The sequence below is a fragment of the Carcharhinus amblyrhynchos genome, unplaced genomic scaffold (assembly GCF_965287045.1).
Source record: "Carcharhinus amblyrhynchos unplaced genomic scaffold, sCarAmb.v2.hapA scaffold_44, whole genome shotgun sequence".
NCBI lineage: Eukaryota > Metazoa > Chordata > Chondrichthyes > Carcharhiniformes > Carcharhinidae > Carcharhinus > Carcharhinus amblyrhynchos.
Genome location: NW_027649785.1, coordinates 2,855,408 through 2,875,752, shown reverse-complemented (window position 1 = coordinate 2,875,752; position 20,345 = coordinate 2,855,408). Strand labels below are relative to the sequence as shown.

The 20,345-nt window shown below is 43.1% G+C and overlaps 1 protein-coding gene across 1 annotated transcript in view; it reads left to right on the top strand.

Annotated features, from left to right (window-relative positions):
- capns1b (calpain, small subunit 1 b) overlaps positions 1-19,021 on the top strand; it is a 32,443-nt gene extending 13,422 nt beyond the window's left edge. The window contains exons 5-11 of the mRNA XM_080181964.1: positions 1,143-1,200; positions 4,131-4,195; positions 5,667-5,735; positions 8,316-8,394; positions 9,444-9,560; positions 13,651-13,709; positions 17,095-19,021. Of these exons, the coding sequence (XP_080038090.1) occupies positions 1,143-1,200; positions 4,131-4,195; positions 5,667-5,735; positions 8,316-8,394; positions 9,444-9,560; positions 13,651-13,709; positions 17,095-17,121 (474 nt within the window). The 3' untranslated portion in view covers positions 17,122-19,021. The remainder of the gene's footprint in view (positions 1-1,142; positions 1,201-4,130; positions 4,196-5,666; positions 5,736-8,315; positions 8,395-9,443; positions 9,561-13,650; positions 13,710-17,094) is intronic.
- Positions 19,022-20,345: the final 1,324 nt, after the last annotated feature.

The following is a 20,345-nucleotide window of genomic DNA, read 5'->3' as shown; positions in this document are numbered from 1 at the left end:
AATTATTGCTCTCATTTGCCGAAGGAATGAGTGGCGAGATTGCTGCTAGAGTTGCTTTCATTCACACGATATAAAGAGCATGCAATGAAAGAGTTGGTGGTGTGGTGGACTACCTTCTGGTGTCCTGCAGAAAATAAAAACAACTCTACTGCTGTCAGGTTTCCTTCTCTATTACTGGCAGCACGATTACTGTATTCCTGGGAAGGGGGTGTGTGAGTGGGGGGGATGCAGTGGCTAGAGACAGAGTGAGCTGGTCAATGTCTGGGATGGAATCCTGAGTTTTCATAGCCCTCTCTCATGATTGGGAGTTCGACTGAGAAATCATCTGAAATGGTCAGTTCTTCTGTTGGTGAATCAGGAGAGCAGTCACGGGGCTGTGCCCTGGGGGGGGGGGATGTCGGCTGTGTGTCCCCTACAGGGCTGTGACCTGGGGAAGGGGAGGGTTGTTGCGTGTCCCCCCCGCAGGGCTGTGTCCCAGGGGGTGGAATGCTGTGTCCCCCGTGGGGCTCTGTGTAGGGGAACATTTTCTCATCCAGGCTGCCTCAATTTGCTTCCATTTCTGCTCCTCTGTCCCAAGCATTCATTCACCATGAATTCTGAGCATTCCCTTTCTACTCCTTGCCATTACTCCAGGAAGATGCTAAGCTGACACCTGGCTCCTTTTGGCTGGGATTTGTGAGTGAGGAGAGAGGATATCCATCGGGCTCCCTCTTGTGCTTGTGGAAAAATCCAGCAGATGGTGGGTGGTGGTCAGTCAGGTTTGATGAATAAGGGAGCTAACTTGAAGCAAGAGGGAAGCAGATTCATCATTTTCATCGGGTTGAAGTTCAACTCTTGAATCAAGATGATATCCTATCACAGTGCTCAGATTAATGAAAACCCCAAATTTGAGAGAAATGATCTGATCTATTTTTCAAGTTTAAACAATAACTTCTCATTGTCATTCATAAAAGCAGGGAGGTGAGGAGAGAACAAGATGTATCCCAATATGGAGATTCACATTTGTTTCATGTTGAAAGCAAGATGTTCTAGGTTAGGAGACGTTCTTGCCTTGTATTCCCCCAGGAAAGAATGGGATTTGGGACATTCTCTTAGATCAAAGCACATGTGATTTATTCTAAGAAATATCTGGTTCTTTGCAGGACATGGAAGTGAGTCCTTTGGAGCTGAAGAACATTCTCAACAAAATTGTGAGCAAACGTAAGTAATGGTTTTATTTTTCATGGCCTTGACATCGCATCTCAGCACGGTGTGCTAATATCAACTTGATCTTTGTAGGTATCAGTCTGACTCAGGTGGTGGCCATTTTGAGACTAAGGCAGATATTTGTGGGTTCTAGCACTGTTCCAGAACTATGACCTAATAGCATATGCTCATTATTCTTTAATACCCTGGGGCTAACGTAAATCTACCTCTCTCAGTTTTAAGATTGATTAATTGATCTAGCATTAATTGTCCTTTGTGGAAGACTGTTCCAAATGTCTACAACCCTTTTTGAAGAATTGTTTTCTAATTTCATTCCTAAAAGCTCTGCCTTTTATTTTTATCGGTGTTCGGGTGCTGGACCAGAACCCCAAGTTATATCAGGAAGCTAGGCTGGACCCTAACAATGTTTCTATTTTAGCAGTAAATGTGAAGAAAGGATACTTCACTCCAGGAATGATTCCATTGACAAATTTGGGACCTTTGTGTAGTAAAACAAACTTTATTTAATAACACAGTTTAAATATTAGGGTAACACAGTGGTTAGCGCTGCCCTCAACACTAGGGGACTTGGGTTCAATTCTGGCCTCGGGTGATTGTGTGGAGTTTGCATGTTCTCCCTGTGTCAGTGTGGGTTTCCTCCGAGTGCTCCAGTTTCCTCCCATAGTCCAAAGATGTCCAGATTAGGTGAATTGGCCATGCTAAATTGCCTCTTGGTGTCTCAAGATGTGTAAGTTAGGGGATTAGCAGGGCAAATACATGGGGAAACGGGGATGGAGCTTGGGTGGGGTGCTCTGTCAGAAGGCTGGTACAGATTTAATGGGCTAAATTGCCTCTTTCTGCACTGTAGGGATTCAATGTAACTTTGACAAATGAATCAATATTTGAACAATATTTAAAATTGAAAAGAAGAATCTTTACATTCTACCTTCTGGCTATTTAAGTTCTAAATAAGCAACGTTCCTCTTAGAGACTTAAATGCCACTTTAAATACAGTTAGCAACCATATTTATACATGCTATAAATTGTGTTAACAGTCTTGAAACTTTGAGAGAGAAAATGGGTTTCAGAATAGCTGTCTTCTGCAGACCCCCTAGCTCGAACTGCAATTCTAAAACATTAAACACCTTTCTCTGCTACATACCCAGTTTATCCCATGACCCTGTTAATCAACTTTAATCAGAAATCCCAGGAGAACTACTTGTATAAATACAAGTCCATTAGCTCTATCTGAATAACAAATTCCTAGCTGAAAATGCGTTACTACCTTGCTTTCACACCTTCGAGCTAAATGTTTTCTAGACACATTGGCTGCCGGCAGCATAAATCTGAAATTTTAAACATTGCCCTTAAGCAAAATATATATATATATATTAATTGCACTCATTTTATCACCATAAGGTATCTATCTCCTAGTTCTAGACTCTCCAGCAAGCAGAAATAATTTCTGTCAATCTTCTCCTTAAGATCTTCAACTTTGATCCAGTTCCCCATTTATGCATGTTCAGTTCAACAGTGGTTTGTTTAGTCTGTCCTTGCAGCTTAACCCTTTGAGTCCATTCTGCGAAATTTGTGCTTTTTTTTGGGAGGTGTAGGTTTTCAGATCAGATATTAGGGCGAAGAGATGGCAGATGGAGTTTAATCCGGACAAATGTGAGGTAATGCATTTTGAAAGATCTAATACAGATGGGAAATATTCAGTAAATGGCGGAACCCTTAAGAGTATTGATAGGGAAAGGGAGCTGGGTGTACAGGTACACAAGTCACTGAAAGTGGCAACACAGATGGAGAAGGTAGTCAAGAAGGCATATGGCATGCTTGCCTTCATCGGCTGGGGTATTGAGTTTAAAAATTGGCAAGGCAGCTTTATAGAACCTTGGTTAGGCCGCACTTGGAATATAGAGTTCAATTCTGGTCGCCATACTACCAGAAAGATGTGGAAACTTTGAAAAGGGTACAGAGAAGATTTACCAGGATGTTGCCTGGTATGAAGGGCATTAGTTATGAGGAGAGGTTGGAAAAATTTGGTTTGTTCTCACTGGAACGACAGAGGTTGAGGGGTGACTTGATAGAAGTTTACAAGATTGAGAGGTATGGATAGAGTGGATAGTCAGAAGCTTTTTTCCAGGGTGGAAGAGTCAGTTTACTAGGGAGTATAGGTTTAAAGTGCGTGAGGGGCAAGGTTTGAAGGCGATGTATGAGACAGATTTTTTTACACAGGGTGGAACTCGTTGCCAGGGGAGGTAGTGGAAGTGGATACGGTAGTGGCTTTTAAGGGGCATCTTGACAAATACATGAATAGGATGGGAAAAGAGGGATACCGGTTTTAGTTAAGTCGGGCAGCATGGTTGGTGCAGGCTTGGAGAGCTGAAGGGCCTGTTACTGTGCTGTAATTTTCTTTGTTCTTAGTCAAATGCTTGCTATTTCAGAGGTTGTTAAGCAACAATTATATTGGATCTGCAATCTCACTTTCACTATTAAAATCATGCCACAAGATTCCACATTTTTAAAAACTAAAGCAAACTTTATTTAAAATGGTTAAATTAAACAAGCGCTATGTAGTTCATAAATATTGTGCAGTCAGATATACTCCCAAAGAATGCTGTTATAAGACACATCACTCCTAAATGTATTTACTTCAGTAAGGACCACTCATAAGTATACTACTGTCTTTTGGAGCAGCCTCCTCGCCACTCCTACACTGTCGCTGGGTCAAAAAAACCTGAAACTCCCTCCCTAACGGCACTGAGTGTACCTACAACCCTTAATGGTTATGAAAGAAACTGATTCACTAAAATTAAAGTGATAGTGTTTAAAATTGAATAATCCAGGAATCCAAGGTGCCAGTCTTTGATCTGCCAAGTCTCTGATTCCATCCTTTTTGGATGACCGAGATTGATAGTTTAAATTTTCATGTTTTCCCACAGATTCCGATCTGCAGACTGATGGTTTCAGCCTGGAGTCCTGCCGCAGTATGGTCGCTGTTATGGATGTATCCTCCTGCAAAAAAACAGATCTAATTTTCTGTTCCCAAGCACTGGCTGAGGGTCTCACCTAGAATTGCAGAATCTCATAGTGCAGATGAGCCCCTTCAGCCCATTGAGTCTGCACTGTCATCCCAGTCTTTTCTCTCCCACCGCCTGAGTTGCTGAACACTGATGGATGATTCCATGCTCCATCACTAGTCTGTTCTGGGTTTGTTTACTCTCATCAGAGGGTTGGGGGACTGTGATGGAGGGAATGATCCAAAGTCTTCCTTTGACAGAGAATAAAAGTTGATTTGGGTAAGTGTAGTTTAACTCTCGTAAACCCAAGCCACAAGTAACCAAACCAACAAATCTCCTCCTTGACCTTCCTGCAGCTTTTAATGTGATTGTAACACCAGTCTGCACTATAAACCCTTCACCAGTATCCAGCTGTGTGGAAGTGCATCCACCCGTTCTTCTCTGTCTAATTGGAGAGGTTCTATTGGACCAAATCCCATTCACCCATCACCCCCCTCTGTGCTCACTGGCCTACACTTTCCAATCCTCAGCCAATCCAAACCGCTCCTATTGGATTTGCCTCTGGGGTCCCCTCCTATTTCTCATCGACGTGCTGCCCCTTGGCTACATTATCCAGAGCCACCGTTGGCATTCGTGTGCTGCAACACCTCCACGTCGCCAAGTTGTCAGACAACTTAACCAGTGCTGGATGAGCAGAAATCTCCTCTAATTAAGTATCAGATAGCCTGAAGCTATTGTTTAACTTTCCTGTTCCAAATTCTATGCCCTACCTACTAATTCCATCCCTCTCCCTGGGAACAGTGCAAGACTGATCGATCTAGAAACATAGAAAAGCAGGCCATTTGGTCCTTTGAGTTTGCTCTATTGTTCATTATGATCATGCCTGATCCTCCAACTCAATAGTCTGATTTCCCCCCCCCCCCCCCCCCCCCCCGCAAACATATCCTTTGATCCCCTTTACCTAAAGAGCTACGTCTAACTGCTTCTTGAAAATATACAATGTTTTGGCCTTAATTCCTTGATGTGGTAGTGAATTCCACAGGCTGACCACTCTCTGGGCGAAGAAATGTCTCCCCATCTCAGTTCAAAATGGTCTACATAGTATCATCAGATTGTGATGCCTGGTTCTGGACTCCTCCCACCATCAGTCTGTTTGCCATTGTGGTGTCATGTCTGATCCTGAGATGATCTGCTGCCCACATAACTATGCTATCACTTTGACTGCCTATTTCAATCTCTAACACCACCCAATTTCCCCTGTGCTCCAGCTAATGTTTGAACCTCTAAACTTTAGCTCATCCAAAATTATCAATAGTGAACATGCTTCCAAAAGTACTTTGAGATGTCCGGTGGTTGTGAAAAGTGCAATATAAATGCAAGTCTCTCTTTTGTGAGAGTTGTTTGAACTTTTTGTGTGTACAATTGAGTTTGTTACACTGTCTTAACCAAATAGTTTAGGCTGACAGCACTGGGAGACTGGGCTTTGAAGAATTCAAGTACCTTTGGAACAAAATTAAGATGTGGCAGGTATGTATATGTTGAAATATAATGTGTAGTATAAAGATATAGGCCTGTGTCTGTATAGAGCTCAGTATATGCTGAGTAATTGCTACCCCAAGGCTCACTGTACACTGGTTATATTGTGATAGTGGCCGTGGTGTCTCTAAACCATGTGGATCAGAACATTCCACGTTCAATAGGTAATTAAATCAATACTTTGCTTCTAAATATAATGTAAGTTCAGATTTGATTAATTTTGCACAATGGTACATAAAATGAAAGCTGATATATCAGCAAAGCTGGCCCTGATCAGTAGTAGATATCATTGTCCTGAATACAATATCAAGCCGGTTTTTTTCCTGGTTAGTTAGTTTAATAATGGCTGCCTGTATGTTAGTTAACTGTACAACACACAATCTACTTTGTGTGGAAGACTTGTTGTGGTTTGTTGTCTGGTCTAGCAGCTCTCCCTTAATACCCTTTCTTATCACTTCTATCTTAACAGCTGTATTGCAAACCCCTCATTTTTCATTGTTTCTAAGAAGCTTGCTAAACTTGCCTGGTCAGATAGTGGTACCTCTGACTAACGATGCACTGCTATCCCTGCAATCATGTCAGAAGGCTTGTATTCTTTTACCCAGTATCTTTTTTCCCCTCTGATAATTATCTGACTATTCAACATGCAGGTCCACTGCCCCCTTTCATGTATCAATCCACCGCCAAGTTACTTGGACTTGATCTTTATCTGTGTGGGCTTCTTAAGTGCTATCTCACTTAAATGTCCTAGATATCACAGAATGGTTACAACAGAGAAGAATGCAATTTAGCCCATCATCTCTTACCAACTCTGCAAAAGCAACTTGCCTAGTGCCCACTCCCCCTACCTTCACCAATAGCTCTGAAATTATTTTTAGATAACAATCCAATTCTCTCTTGAAGGCGTTGATTGAATGTGCCTCTATCACACCCTCAGGCAGTGTATCCACTGGAGTTTAAAAAAGAAATAGATTTTCCTCTTGTCACCAAGGCTTCTTTTGCCAGTTGTCTTGAAACTATGTCCTTTTATCTTCGATCCTTTGAATAATGACAACAGATCCCTCCTGATTTGGAACTCTATCAAAGCCCTCCTGAACCTTCGAGCAAAAACTGAACTTGCTCATCCCTGGAGCCATTCTTGAGAATCTTTCCTGCATGCTCTCTAATGCCTTCGTGTACTTCCAAATGTGCAGTGTCCAGAATACTCTAGTTGAGGCTAAACCAGTGCATAAAGGTTCACTATAATGTCTTTATACATCTATTCTCCACTCCTGTTTATAAAGCCCAGGGTCATTTGTACTTTATTAATTCTTAACCTGCCCTGCCTCCTTGAATAGTTTATACACGCATATTCCCAGTTCCTCAGCTCCTAGACCCCCTTTAGAATTGCACCCTTTGCATTGCGTCTCCACATTCTCCCTCCCAAATGAGTCATTTCTCGCTTCTCTATATTGAATTTCATGTGCCATATTTCACATGAGCTAATTCAAGTGTTGATGTTTAAAGGTGCACCATTTCCGATATGAAAAATTAACTGGTTATGCAGTGAAATTGGAGAAATCATTCTCTACTCCAAAATTCTGATCCATTTTAGCTGACCTGTATTTTCATTCCATTCGTTCCAAATCTCTGAAAAATACTTTCCCAGCAAAAACCTTGGTGTTGTTTTTGCCATTTCGAGTGCCCCCAATGCTGGCAGTTTTGGGTGGAAACAGAATTCTAGATTTCCTCTGGCCTTTCTTGAAGAACTGTTTCCAGACATCACCCCTGGGTGGCCTACCTCTAACATTAATGTTATGTGGAGTCCCTCAAGTTTTTGGAATGTTGGAGTCGCTGGCTGGATCAGCATTAGTTGTCCATCGCTAACTGAGTGTCTTGCTAGACGTTTCAGAGGGTATTTAAGAGTCAGCCACATTGCTGTGACTCTGGAGTCATATGTAGGCCAGCCCAGGTAAGGATGGCAGTTTTCCTTCCCTAAAGGATGTGAGTGAACCAAGTAGGTTTTTACAATATGGTCACCGTTATTAAGGCTGTTGGTTCTATATTTTGTTAGCTTAATTTAAATTCCACCATTTGCCCTGATGGGACGTATCCTTGGATCTTTAGCCTGGCCCTTTGGATAGCTTTAACTAGTGATATTAGCAACACTCTGCCATCCCCCCAGAGTCTGGCTCTTAACAATCCTACACTTACTGGTCTCCTCAGAGAAGTGAGGTGTCTTGCTGCATGATTCCTGATGAAAGGTTTCAGTTTCCATACTGATCTCCGACATTCACCTGAAGTCTTACTCAAACACTGAGTTTCGCTTCCATTCTGGAAAAGTATTTGCGTTGCTAACACTGACCAACATTTCTGGGCTGCAGTTCTATTAATGACTGCACCGCGGTGGGAAATGTATATCCCAAATCGTGCAACACTTTCAGCCTCAGTGCACGTGCTTAAAGAGTAAACATTTGAGTTGCTGGTTTAGGGTGAATAATGTTATTGTTTTTACAATGAATTTGTGCTCTGGACCATTTACTCTGGCCACATCTATGGAGTTTGAACTCGCTGTGTAATTCATCCCTGCAGGCTGTCTACAAAAGATTTGATGCTGACAAATCGGGAACAATTAACAGCCGGGAACTGCCTGGGGCATTCGAAGCTGCAGGTGAGATAGAACAGGACCGGTGGACTGACCGGCAGCGGAGAGAAAGGGGTGCCACGGGCATATTAGACAGCATTTTCCAACTCTTCCTATGTCACATGATTGACTCGTCTACCATTATCCAGCTAGTTTATTACCGTTGTGCACTCTTATCCTTTACAGTTCTCTCTAATGGAACCTTGTTAAGTGTTCTCTAAATTGAGGTATTATCAAATGGACAGTCCACATCTACTGACTGAAAAAAAAACTCAGCAATATTTGAGACTTTGAAAGCATTCTGAATGCCTTCACTCCTTTGCCCTCAAGATATAGTTGATAAATGAATGGATTCTATTAAAAACCTTCCCAATGACCATTGCTAGTTGTTTTAGTACCAAACTCTTCAAGACTTCTTCAACAACACTTTCAAAATCAGTAATCTCTGTCAAGAGCACAAGATGCTCATCGTCCTGACTAGGAAACACTATCACAATTCTTTCTCATGGGGTCAGAATCCTGACACTCGTCCTCTGTATCAGTATGTTGGCATACTTCCATCAGCATCTTCTGAAGGCAGCTGATGGACAAATAGTAAGTGTCCATCTCTCTATTGAATCCCACATCCTGAGAATGAAATGTTAACGAAGAGCTGCCCCACCAGGATTTTGGAGCTTGTGTTGTCGGGTAGTGAATGATCTCAGTGCTGTAGTTTTTAGAGAAAAGGGGTTGGGCAAAGTTCTTGCTCTTGATGCTGTCCAATGATATGACTATGCCCCTAGGAGCTGACTGCAGTCTTGTCAACTTCCAAATGAAGGACTTGTGCATGAATAAGGTTTGGGAGGGTAGTTGACATGATGCAATAACCTTCAGAAGAGAGCTGTAAAGGGTGAGAGAGCTGACATAAGCGTTCCTGTGTGGTATAGCAGTATCATTATATATCGTGACTACAAGTTGTAACTCTGAAGTGGGTATACAGAGCATTCCACTATGGTGACAGGTCAGGGTTTGATGGGGTTTAATTGTGGAGGTACAACAACATCCCACCCAATTAAGATATCCTTCTCTTCTCTCAGGATATCCTCTGAATGATGATCTTTACCGCTTGCTGTATCGCCGATATGCCAATGAATCTGGCGACATGGACTTTGACAACTACATTGCCTGCTTAGTCCGACTGGATGCAATGCTCAGTAAGTGGGATTCTGTTGTCATCCATTGAACATTTGGTAATCATATGGACAATGGACAAATCTGACTGGAATAAATCTTGTGAAAACTTCTTCAGATTCTGTAAGGCATCAATATTGGAGATATTGTGCATTGTTGCTGTGTTTGAAACTTGTTTGTTTTATTTCCAGTACAGTGTGTGTTAATCACAGTGCAAAACAGATTAACATAGATAATTCCAAAACTGAGACATTAGGGAGGTCTGACCAGACTGGAGCTCTCCTTTCTGATAGAGTGGCCTGAAAGTCGCTGACTAGGTCAGCATTTATTGCCCATTCCTAATTGTCCCTTGAACGGAGTGTCTCATAAGTACATAAGAAATAGGAGCAGGAGTAGGCCATCTGGCCCTTCGAGCCTGCCCCGCCATTCAATAAGATCATGGCTGATCTGAAGTGGCTCAGTTCTACATTCCTGCCCTCTCCCCATAACCCTTAATCCCCTCGCTTATCAAAAACCCATCAACCCGCGTCTTAAAAATATTTAGCGAGGCAGCCTCCACCACTTCAACGGGCAGAGAATTCCGGAGATTCACCACCCTTTGAGTGAAGAAGTTCCTCCTCAACTCCGTTCTAAACCTCCCCCCCCTTTATCTTGAGGCTGTGCCCCCTAGTCCTACTGTCCTTTCTGAGCGGGAAGAGTCTCTCCACCTCTATCCTATCCATCCCATTCATCATCTTATACGTCTCAATGAGATCTCCCCTCATTCTTCTAAACTCTAACGAGTACAAGCCGAGTTTATTCAGCCTCTCCTCATAGCTCAACCCCCTCAACTCTGGTATTAGCCTAGTAAACCTCCTCTGCACTCCCTCCAAGGCCAAAATATCCTTGCGTAAGTGCGGCAACCAAAACTGCACACACTACTCCAGCTGCGGCCTCACCAATGCCCTATACAGCCGATTGGCCATTTCAGAGGGCAGTTAAGAGTCAACCACGTTGCTGTGGATCTGGAGTCACAAGTAAACCAGACTGAGTAAGGTTGGCAGATTTCCTTCCCTAAAGCACATTCGTGAACCAGATGATAGGTTTTTATAACAATCAACAATGGTTTCATGGTCATCATTAGACTTTTAATTTCAGATTTTTATTGAATTCAAATTCCACCATCTGCCATGGTGAGATTTGAACCCAGAGCATTACCCTGAATCTCTGGATTACTAGTCCAGTGATAATACCACTAGGCCACTGCCTCTCCAAGTTATTCAGCAAGTTTCCATTTGTGCAGGCGCCCAAAACAAGAGGCAGTTAAATGTGAGTACAATAAGGAATTCCATAGAGACATCTTTACCCCCAGAGAATCTGGAACTCGGTAGCACCAGTCAAGGTGAAAAGAACAGATGTATTCCAAGGGAAGCTAGCTATATATGCATACGCGTGCACACACACGAGGGAGAAAGGAATTGATGGATGTGTTGATGGGAATAAAAACAAAACTGCTGGAAACATTCAGCAGAGAGTTAACAGCTGGCATCTTCTGTTGGTGGTGAGGGTCTCACCTGCTGCTGGAGAGCCAGTGTGAGATCTGTGTTTGCTGCTCCTTTCTTCGGAGGGCCCATGATTTCACTGAATCTTGAGCCAATCGGGCAGATGAGGGGACACCACTGGGCCTTCCTTCAGAATCCAATCCCTTAGAGGTGGAAATACTGCCCACCCATTGCCGCTGCAGCAAATCAGAAGTTGACAGCTCCACAGAGGAGGCATTGCTTTTATTGGAACAGTCTCTTCCCTCCCCCACCCTGCTGGAGTCCCAGGAGAAACAAAAGTGACGGGGGATAGGAGTCAAAGGCTGTTAGAAAGCCAGGGAAAGGGGGTGGCTCTTGCTGGCTAGCTCTGTGTCTAATGCCCTCAATTGGACACATTGATTTTTGTGAGGGAACATCCATTTTGGGTTGCAGGCGACCCATGTTCTCGTACCAGTTGTTGGGAGCCCTGCCTGGGGCTGAGTCAATGCCGGCAGCAGTGGGAAGAGGCTCTTACAGTGGTCATGAAGTGGCCACTTCAGTGTTTAGGTGGTGGGGCGAGAAGGTCCCACCCAGAACTTTAATTCTGGAGGTACATCAACATCCCACCCAATTAAACACCCTTCCTGCCTCACCAGCTCAGCACCTGCAGGAGCAGAAAACTTTGCCCAACATTTCAGGTCGATGATCTTTCATCAGGACAGTCTGACATCTGATGAAAGGTCATCAACCTGGGATGTTAACTTTGTTTCTCCCTCTCCACAGATGCTGCATGACCTGCTGAGCATCTCCAGCATTTTCTGTTCTTGCTTTAGGTTTCCAGCATCAGTATTTTGCTCTTGTGTTTGTGATACATTGATGTGTTAGATATGGAGGGGTGGAAGGAACCAAACTGAGCATAAACTAGTAAGGCTGAATAGCCAGTTTTCCTCCTGTAAACTTTGACTAACAAGTCCTGTGATAAATAATATTCCTTTGCCTGGTTACTAGGAGCCCGAATTCAGGGACCTTGTGGCAATCGTAGGCTGAAGGTTGGACACAGCCCAATAGGAGGGAAAACTGTGTCAGATCCTGCCCAAATTTTTTAGGAGCTGACTGAGATCCAAAGCATGTGATTTCCCAAAATGGGAATATGTTGCCTGTGTCAGATGAGTCTTTGTTTTGCATCTGCTCTGGGTTTTATCCAACCTCCTAGATGTGGTTAAAAAGCCACATTTTTCTGCAGTGAGCTGTGTACTCTTAATTGCAACCTCAAGCTGACTTTGAAAAAGGTTTATGTGCAAATTTGTTTGGAAAGGGAAAATGGAATTCTAAAATCTGTAAACAGTAGCAGTCCAAGATGTTGTGTTCAGTCACTTTGTTATAATTGTGTCATTAATCACAGAGCTCAGGAGGAGGCTGTTTTGGTCCTTACTGTCTGTGTCATCTCTTTGAAAGAGCTTTCTAATTAGTCCCAGTCCCTTTGCTCATTTCCTTTGAAAAATTTGTCATTTCCAAGTATTTATCCAATTCTCTTATGAAAACTATGATTTGAATCTGCTTCCATTTCCAGCTATGCATAGTCGTTAAAAAAAATTTTAGCTAAACTACAAATCTTTATTTTTTTAACCTCCCTCCCTTGTTCCTCTCCCCACCAGTCATCTAAAAGTTTTTTTAATTGCTGTAGCTTTAACCTTTTTATTGTATTATGGGATGTGGATATCTCTGGCTGGGCCAGCATTTGTTGCCCATCCCTAATTGCCTTTGAGCTGTGTCTCGTTCGGCCACTTCAGAGGGCATTTAGGAGTCAACAATATTGCTGTGGCTCTGGAGTCACATGGAGGCCAGACTAGGTAAGGACGGCAGGTGGGATTTTAACAACATTCAGTGGTTTCCTGGTCACCATTACTGAAGCTAGCTTTCAATTCTACCATCTGCTGTGGTGGGATTTGAACCTGTGTTTTCAGAGTATTGGCTAGGCCTGTGGATTACTAGTCCAGTGACATTATGACTACACTACCACCTCCCTGATCCAAGGTTTAGAAGTCGCTGAACAGCACCAATTAGCCCCTGTACTTAAGATGAAAATATAAACTTGAACTCATTCCAAGTTGTGCCCCTCATTCACACCAAAACTCCAGTTTACTCATACCTCTGCCCTTACTGACTGATATCAACTCCCAGGGGATTCCTTGTTTGGTTTAAAAAAATTAATTCCCCTGTTTTCAAATTCCTCTCTGATCCTGACTCTTTGGAGTCTCTGTTTCCTAGGCCGGCCCAGCAAACCCAAAGTCTGTGTTCTTCTAATTCTGGCCTCTTGTGCAGCCCTGATTTCCTTTGCTTCATTATTATCTTGTCTTCAACTGCCTGTACCCTGAGCTCTAGAATTCCATCACTACCACCTCTCTGACTGCCTTTTCCCCCTTCAAGCTGTTTAAAACCATTGCCTTGATCACCTGTTCCAATATCTCCTTGTGTGGCTTGGTGTCAGATTTAGTTTGGTCGCTCCTGAAGGGTGCCTCAAGACATCTCTTGCTGCTTTAGAGTCGCTGTCTGAATGTGTCATTGTTGGTCAGAGCTGGTTGGACTTCACTTTCTTCTTCTGTTTCACTTGCAGGATCATTCAAAACTCTGGATAAGGACAATAATGGCACTATCAAAGTTAACATAGTAGAGGTAAGGTCACCCTTCCCTTTCAACAGGGATTTCAACCATCCCACACCGATACCTTTGAGATCTTTGCTTATTCCACCAATTGGTGGAAAAGAAAGAGGAACAAAATCGCACTGCAATGCAACAATGATAGAGCTGTCATAATGAGCGTCTTTATTCTAAATGGATATTAATATTATGGAAGAGTTGAGGGTTTCTAGATTGTGTTCAGGAGAGTTTTCTACAGCAAGTGTCTCCAGTCTAATCAGAAAGGAGATACAGCTGGATCAGGTTCTGAGGAGTGAGTCATAGGGCCCGATTTTACCATTTTGATTCTAAGTGCTGAATCTGGAGTGTTTCAGATCTGACTTTTAGACCTAGAACATAGAACGTTACAGCGCAGTACAGGCCATTCGGCCCTCGATGTTGGTTCCACTGGTTGGCGCAATCGAATAACCCTCTAACCTAAACTATTCCAGTGTTATCCATATGCCTATCCACTGACCATTTGAACGTCCTTAAAGTTGGCGAGTCCACAACTGCTGCAGGCAGGACATTCCAAGCCCTTACTACCCTCCTGAGTAAAGAACCTACCTCTGACATCCGTCCTATAATGACCACCCCTTAATTTAAAGCTATGTCACCTGTTCTCTGCCCTGCCCCCCTGCACCCCCCGTGCCATACGCACTCTGCCTAAACAAAAATTATCAGCGATTCTGAATCGTGCGGGCAGGATTATCACACCTGAAACACTGCTGCTCTGATTGGAGCCTTCAACTATGCATGCTCAGTAAAAAAAAAAATTAGAAAAATGCTCCCTTGCCACATTGCTCCTGGGCCTGATTTTAATGCCTCCTCCCACCCCCACAACATACTGTCCCCCTTATCATTCCACCCCCCTCCCCGACTACCCAGACTGATCACAGCCTCCTGCCTCCTCTCCACCCCCCACCACCACCACTGCACATAGTGGCAGTGGACTCTTTCCCCCCCCCCCCCACCACCAACTGATTTGCATGCAGAGTGGTAGCGGCCTCACCTCCCCCTGCCCCCGAACAACAGAGCCATCTGACCCTCCTCCCTATACCCTCCCCTCCCCCCCCCCCCCACCCACCCACCCACCACCACCACCACCACCACCACCACCACCACCACCACCACCACCAAACCAGGGAGATATCTAGAACAATCTGAGTCAGAGAGCTGCTGGAAGCTCTGAACTTACCACCTCAGAAGCTGGATGCCAGAATCGGACCTTTGTGGACCATGTCTGTTTACTTGAAGAATTCGCCCAATGTGCATCATACACTCATCATCATTCCTTTCATCATCATCATTCCTCCTCACTCAAAGAGTCCTGGTTTTAGAAACCCTACAGTACAGAGACCATTCAGCCCATCAAGCCTGCACCAACTCTCCGAAAGAGTATCCTACCCAGGCCTTCCCTTCTACCTTGTCCCCATAATCCCACGCACTTAGTCTGGCCAATCCACCTAACCCACACATTTTTTGGACAGTGGGAGGAAACCGGAGCACCTGGAGGAAACCCATGCAAACACAGGGAGAATGTGCAAACTCTACACAGTCATCCAAGGCCAGAATTGAGCCTGGGCCCCTGGCATTGTGTGGTAGCAGGGCAGGGCACTATGCCATTGTACCACCCTTGTTGGAATGTAACTGGAACATCTCCTCTTCAATGATCACCCATTGTTCTGTTACTGTTTTCCTCATCAGTCTTAGTTCCATTTTACCTGAGCTAGATTCCTTCACATTATGTTCTTCTCCTTGGAAAAGAGAAGGTTGAAATGAGATTTCTGAGAGGTTTTCAAATGCGTGAGGGTTCTGGACAGAGTAGATTGGGTCAAGCTGATTTCATTGGCAGCAGGATCAAGGGAGCACAGATTTAAGGTGTATAAGGAAAATCTTTATCGTGTAACAAATCTGGAATATGCTGCCTGCATGAACGTAATCACGGCTTTCTGAAGAGAAAATGTTTGCAGGATTGCCGAAGAAGATGGGGAGTGAGTCTCTGAGTTAGTTTTTCAGGGAATTGGCACAGACACACGGGCCAAATGGCCACCTTCAGAGCTGTGACCATTCGTAATTCTATTCGATGATTGATTCTTTGTGAAACTGATATGGGACCTTGGCTTAGCCCATGGTTGATGCCACATTGGCTGGTATGTTTAGCCCATGGTAGATGCCAAGTTGGCATGTTTGGCCACTTGAGACAAAGAAAATGGTGCTCAATCAAGTGCAGAGTTTCTGTGGGTCATCCTTTGCCTGCAAGTGTCTTAATGGATTTGAATTGTCACCGCCACCATTGGCGTAGGTTCTGGATCCAAATTGAATTTGGTCTGTTTACTGTCCTATGGGAGCTGTCAGCTTTACTGCTCCTGCACTGTGGGCTGCTAATCTTTGACTTTATCAAACTGCATAGCAGTAGGGCTGTGTGAACACTTCATATTGCCAAACAATAAAACTCGGTTTGAAGGTTCAGACATGGTGATGAGGTTTGTCTGCCAGTCAGAACTTCAACAAGGAAACTAGGACTTCCCTTAAGTGTAAAGGAAAGAAGTTTGTGTTGAACTGTGCATAACATTAAGATTTGTACCTTTGGGAATGGGTGAAATAATGTACTGAGGCTGGTGTCCCTTCATTGAATTTAGACGTATTTACATTGTACGAGGAAATGCCTGTCTGAGTGTTATTGACAGAGTACCAATAACCCTGACACTCTACATTATGTACAGCCAGGACTCCCTGATTGGACAGCCATTACTGCCTCAGTCAGAGGGGTCATAGGCCTCGGTAAAGTCATTACAATGGGAGTTTGTATTTGTTTTAATTCGCTTTTCTGGATGTGGGATTTACTTTTCACCCCTAGTTTACCATGAGTGGCTTGTTAAACACTTCAGAGGATCGATGAAAGGTTATTGGGGATAGGCAGGAATGTGAGGTTGAGGTTGCAATCAGATCAGCTATGATCTTATGAAACGGGGGAGCAGGCTGGAGGGGCTGAGTGGCCTACTCCTCCTAATTTATCTGTTCATATGAGTCAACCATCTGGGGGTGGACTGGAGTCACATAGGGGCATTGGGTTTCCTTTCTAAAGGGTCATGAGTGAACCAGTTGTATTTCTAACAATCCAAAGGCTTCAGTCACTCTGGCCCCCTTTCACTTTTTATTTCTTGATTTTTAAGTTGAAAGTCTTGGGTCACTGTGGTAGGATTGGAATTAGTGTTTGTCATTTTTGTTTTAGTTCTGGCCTCCGGGTTGCTAATCTGGTAATAGAACCCACACTGTGTGGTACATATATAACTTGTCTCTTATGAATAACAGAAAGTGGCATTGAGGATATTACAAATAGACGACTGTTGGCTAATGACTCTCCCATTCTGTGTTCTAGTGGCTGCAGCTCACTATGTATTCCTAAAGTACTCGTCTCAGAATCAGCCCTTCAAAGAGAACTGAAGATCTCATCGTTACTCATCTACCAGATAGCTGAAGAAGCGGTCCTTTGCTTGGCTGAGTGTGCGGAGGCGGAGAGGGGTGAAAATATATTTTTCTGCATGTAGGCTTTTTATAGTTAGAAATATCTGCAATGTTTGCCTGTTGGAAAGGCGGTGGCTAATCTTGACCATTCTGAAGTTCTATGCTGCTTCCTTCCTGATAGTTGCGATTGCCAAAAGTAAAAGAATTGTTTGAGGGAGAGAGCTTTGAAAATGGGAACAGGGAAATGCAGGGCAGATCAGCATTTCTGACCAAGACATTGTCCCTTCCCGTTCCCTGCACAAATGCTGGTTGACCTGTTTATGCTTTCCTCATGGATTTCCTATTTCCATTTCCAGCAACTGCAGATTTATCATTTGTTTGAATTTGCTACCCTCAACATTTCCAAGTGTTGTGCCTAAAAGACAATGCCATTTTGAAGAAAGCAATCTTTTTAAGTAACGTAAAAGGTCGCTGTCGGATAAAAAGTTGTAGTTTTAAGGACCTATTCACATACTTGAGCAACTAATTCTCTGTTTGTGGGGAAGCCAGTCTCGAAGCATTGCTGCTTGTTTAACCTGGAGCAGGATGTTGTGTGCCAAGCAACACAATGAAGGAGAACAGCACAATTGCTTGAAACCAGTTCCCTCTGCCAGTAATTGGAGCTTTGGAAAGGTCAAGTTTATTTTTACAATCTTGTGCTCTGGGGGATTGTTAAGGTGCTTTAACCATTGTCATGTATCGGAATCTGATCTGTGGAATGCTGTCGTCCGTTTGAATACTCTTGGATCTTGCTAGTTTATTTCTCCTATGTTTAAGCAAATTTATTTCTGATCCCATGGCACCAATGGCCAATATCTCTCTGTGTGAGTTCCTGCAGCTCTCTCCCATTGCACAAAGCGTGAGCCTCAGCAAAGATCGGTTCAAATTGCCAAAGATGGTCATGACAATGATCCCAGAATCAGGTTTCTGAAAAATTCATTTCCTTCACCTGACTGTGGTTTTGAAAGATATGCCATACATCAGGCTGACCTTATACCTTCTAATTTACAGGGAGCTGATCATAAGAGAGATAATAATAGTAGTGAAGGTGAACATTAGGCCCATTGAGTCTGTACTAGTGTTTTGTAGAGCAATCCAGCTCACTTGGTCAGTTTCTTTTTCTTTACACAGCTGAGATCCAGTTGCCCAATACCATTGAAATATCCATGCCAACAGTTTTCTGTTTATGTTAAAAGCATTTTTACTCCACCTGCATGAAATCCCTAAACTCCATCCCTCTTTAATTTGCATCCCATATTTGTCTGAAGGTAGTGAAACAATCCCAGTGTCTCTCACTTGAAATTGTTAAGCAAATTTGGCTAAGTTGACTCTTGCCGTCAACAGGCATGTGTGATGTTTTTTCTTGCCTGAAGCTGTGTGGAATCATTGGAGGAACAGTCTTTAAATTGCCTGGACTTGAATCATTGCCAACGTATGGAGTTACTGGAATGTCAGGCATAGCCAATCAAAAACCAATCAAAGCTGCTGATTGTTGAGCTGGGAACATCAAGTCCCAGTTGCTGCATTGCCAAAATCATGTGAGGAAAGTTATCTGTTCTTTGATGCTCAGGTTTGATTGGACACTGGGTGACCGTTGTACCTGCCAAATGTGCAACAGACGCCAGTGAGACTAGTGGGTGAATAAATGAATTTAAAATTGCTAATCTGCACTTGGTGCTGTTTTTCTCTCACTTTAATGGCCATAATCTGATTTTTAATAAAGAAAATCTATTAACCTTTTTAAAAAAGTGTATATTTTACCAACTGTACATGTATTAAACAAAACACCCAATTAAATCATAGCTGGAGTAGTGTGTATGGTTTTGGTTCTGCCTAAGGATGGATGTATTTGGATGCAGTACAGCAAAGTTTCACTAGAATAATTCCTGGATGAAAGTTGCTCCATGAGGAGATGTTGAGGACGATGAGTCTATAACTGTCAAATATTAGAAGAATGAGAGGTGATCTCATTGGGATAAATATAAAATTCTCTTGAAAGCTTGAGTGTTGATGTGAAAAGGATGCTTATGAGCTGTTTATGCAAACTCCAGAATTGGATTCATGGGTTTTCCAGCATCGATGGAGGTGGAAGGAATGTACAATTGGAACTGCATTCCTACCAGTCACCATCTGGACTGGCACAGAAATGTGACGGGTTGAGACGACAATGGAAGTGAATTTGACTCTGTTATTGGGGAAGATGCAACTTTATTTCAGAGGCAGAATGATAGGATTCATGTCCAAAGATGGGCAAGTTAGGTTGATTAGCCATGCTAAATTGTTCCTTTAGAGTCAGGCCCTTTGGCCCAATTTGGTTATGCCATCCTTTTTTACCACAAAGCTAGTCTCAATTGTCTGTGTTTGGCCCATATCCCTTTAAACCAACCTTACCCATTTAACTGTTTAAATGCTTTTCAAAAGACAAAAATTGTACCTGCCTCCACTACTACCTCTGGCAGCTTGTTCCAGACACTCATCACTCTGAAACAAATTGCCTCACTGGACCCTTTTGTATCTCTTCCCTCTCACCTTAAACCTATGCCCTCTAGTTTTAAACTTTTCTACCTTTGGGAAAAGATATTGACTATCTAGCTGATCTATGCCCCTCATTATTTTATCGACTTCTAAGATAATTCAGGGCAAAAAACTCCAGTCGATCCAACCTCTCCTTATAACTCAAACCACCAAATCCAGGTACAATACTTGTAGAAAAGGACAGAAGTAATCCCAAATTGAATGTACTAAACTGGGAGAAGGCTATGACAGTGTTCGGCAGGAGCTAGGGAATGTAGACTAGGGGTGGCTGTTCAAGGGTAAGTCCACATCTGATATGTGGGGAGTCTTTTAAAATCAGTTATTAACAATTCAGGACAAGTATGTCCCTGTAAAAATGAAGGATAAAGATGGCAAGAGTAGCGGTGGAAGGGTACTTTTCTAACTGGATGTATGTGACAAGCAGTGTTCACGAGGATGAGTGCTAGGGCTCTAATTTATATAAATGGTTTGGAGGAAAATGTATGGTCTGATTTAGTAAATTTGCAGATAATACAAAAATTGGAGTAGCGGATAGTGAGGAGGATTGTCTTGCTTTCAGTTTTGGTGGCTGGTTAGAATAATTGAATCCCT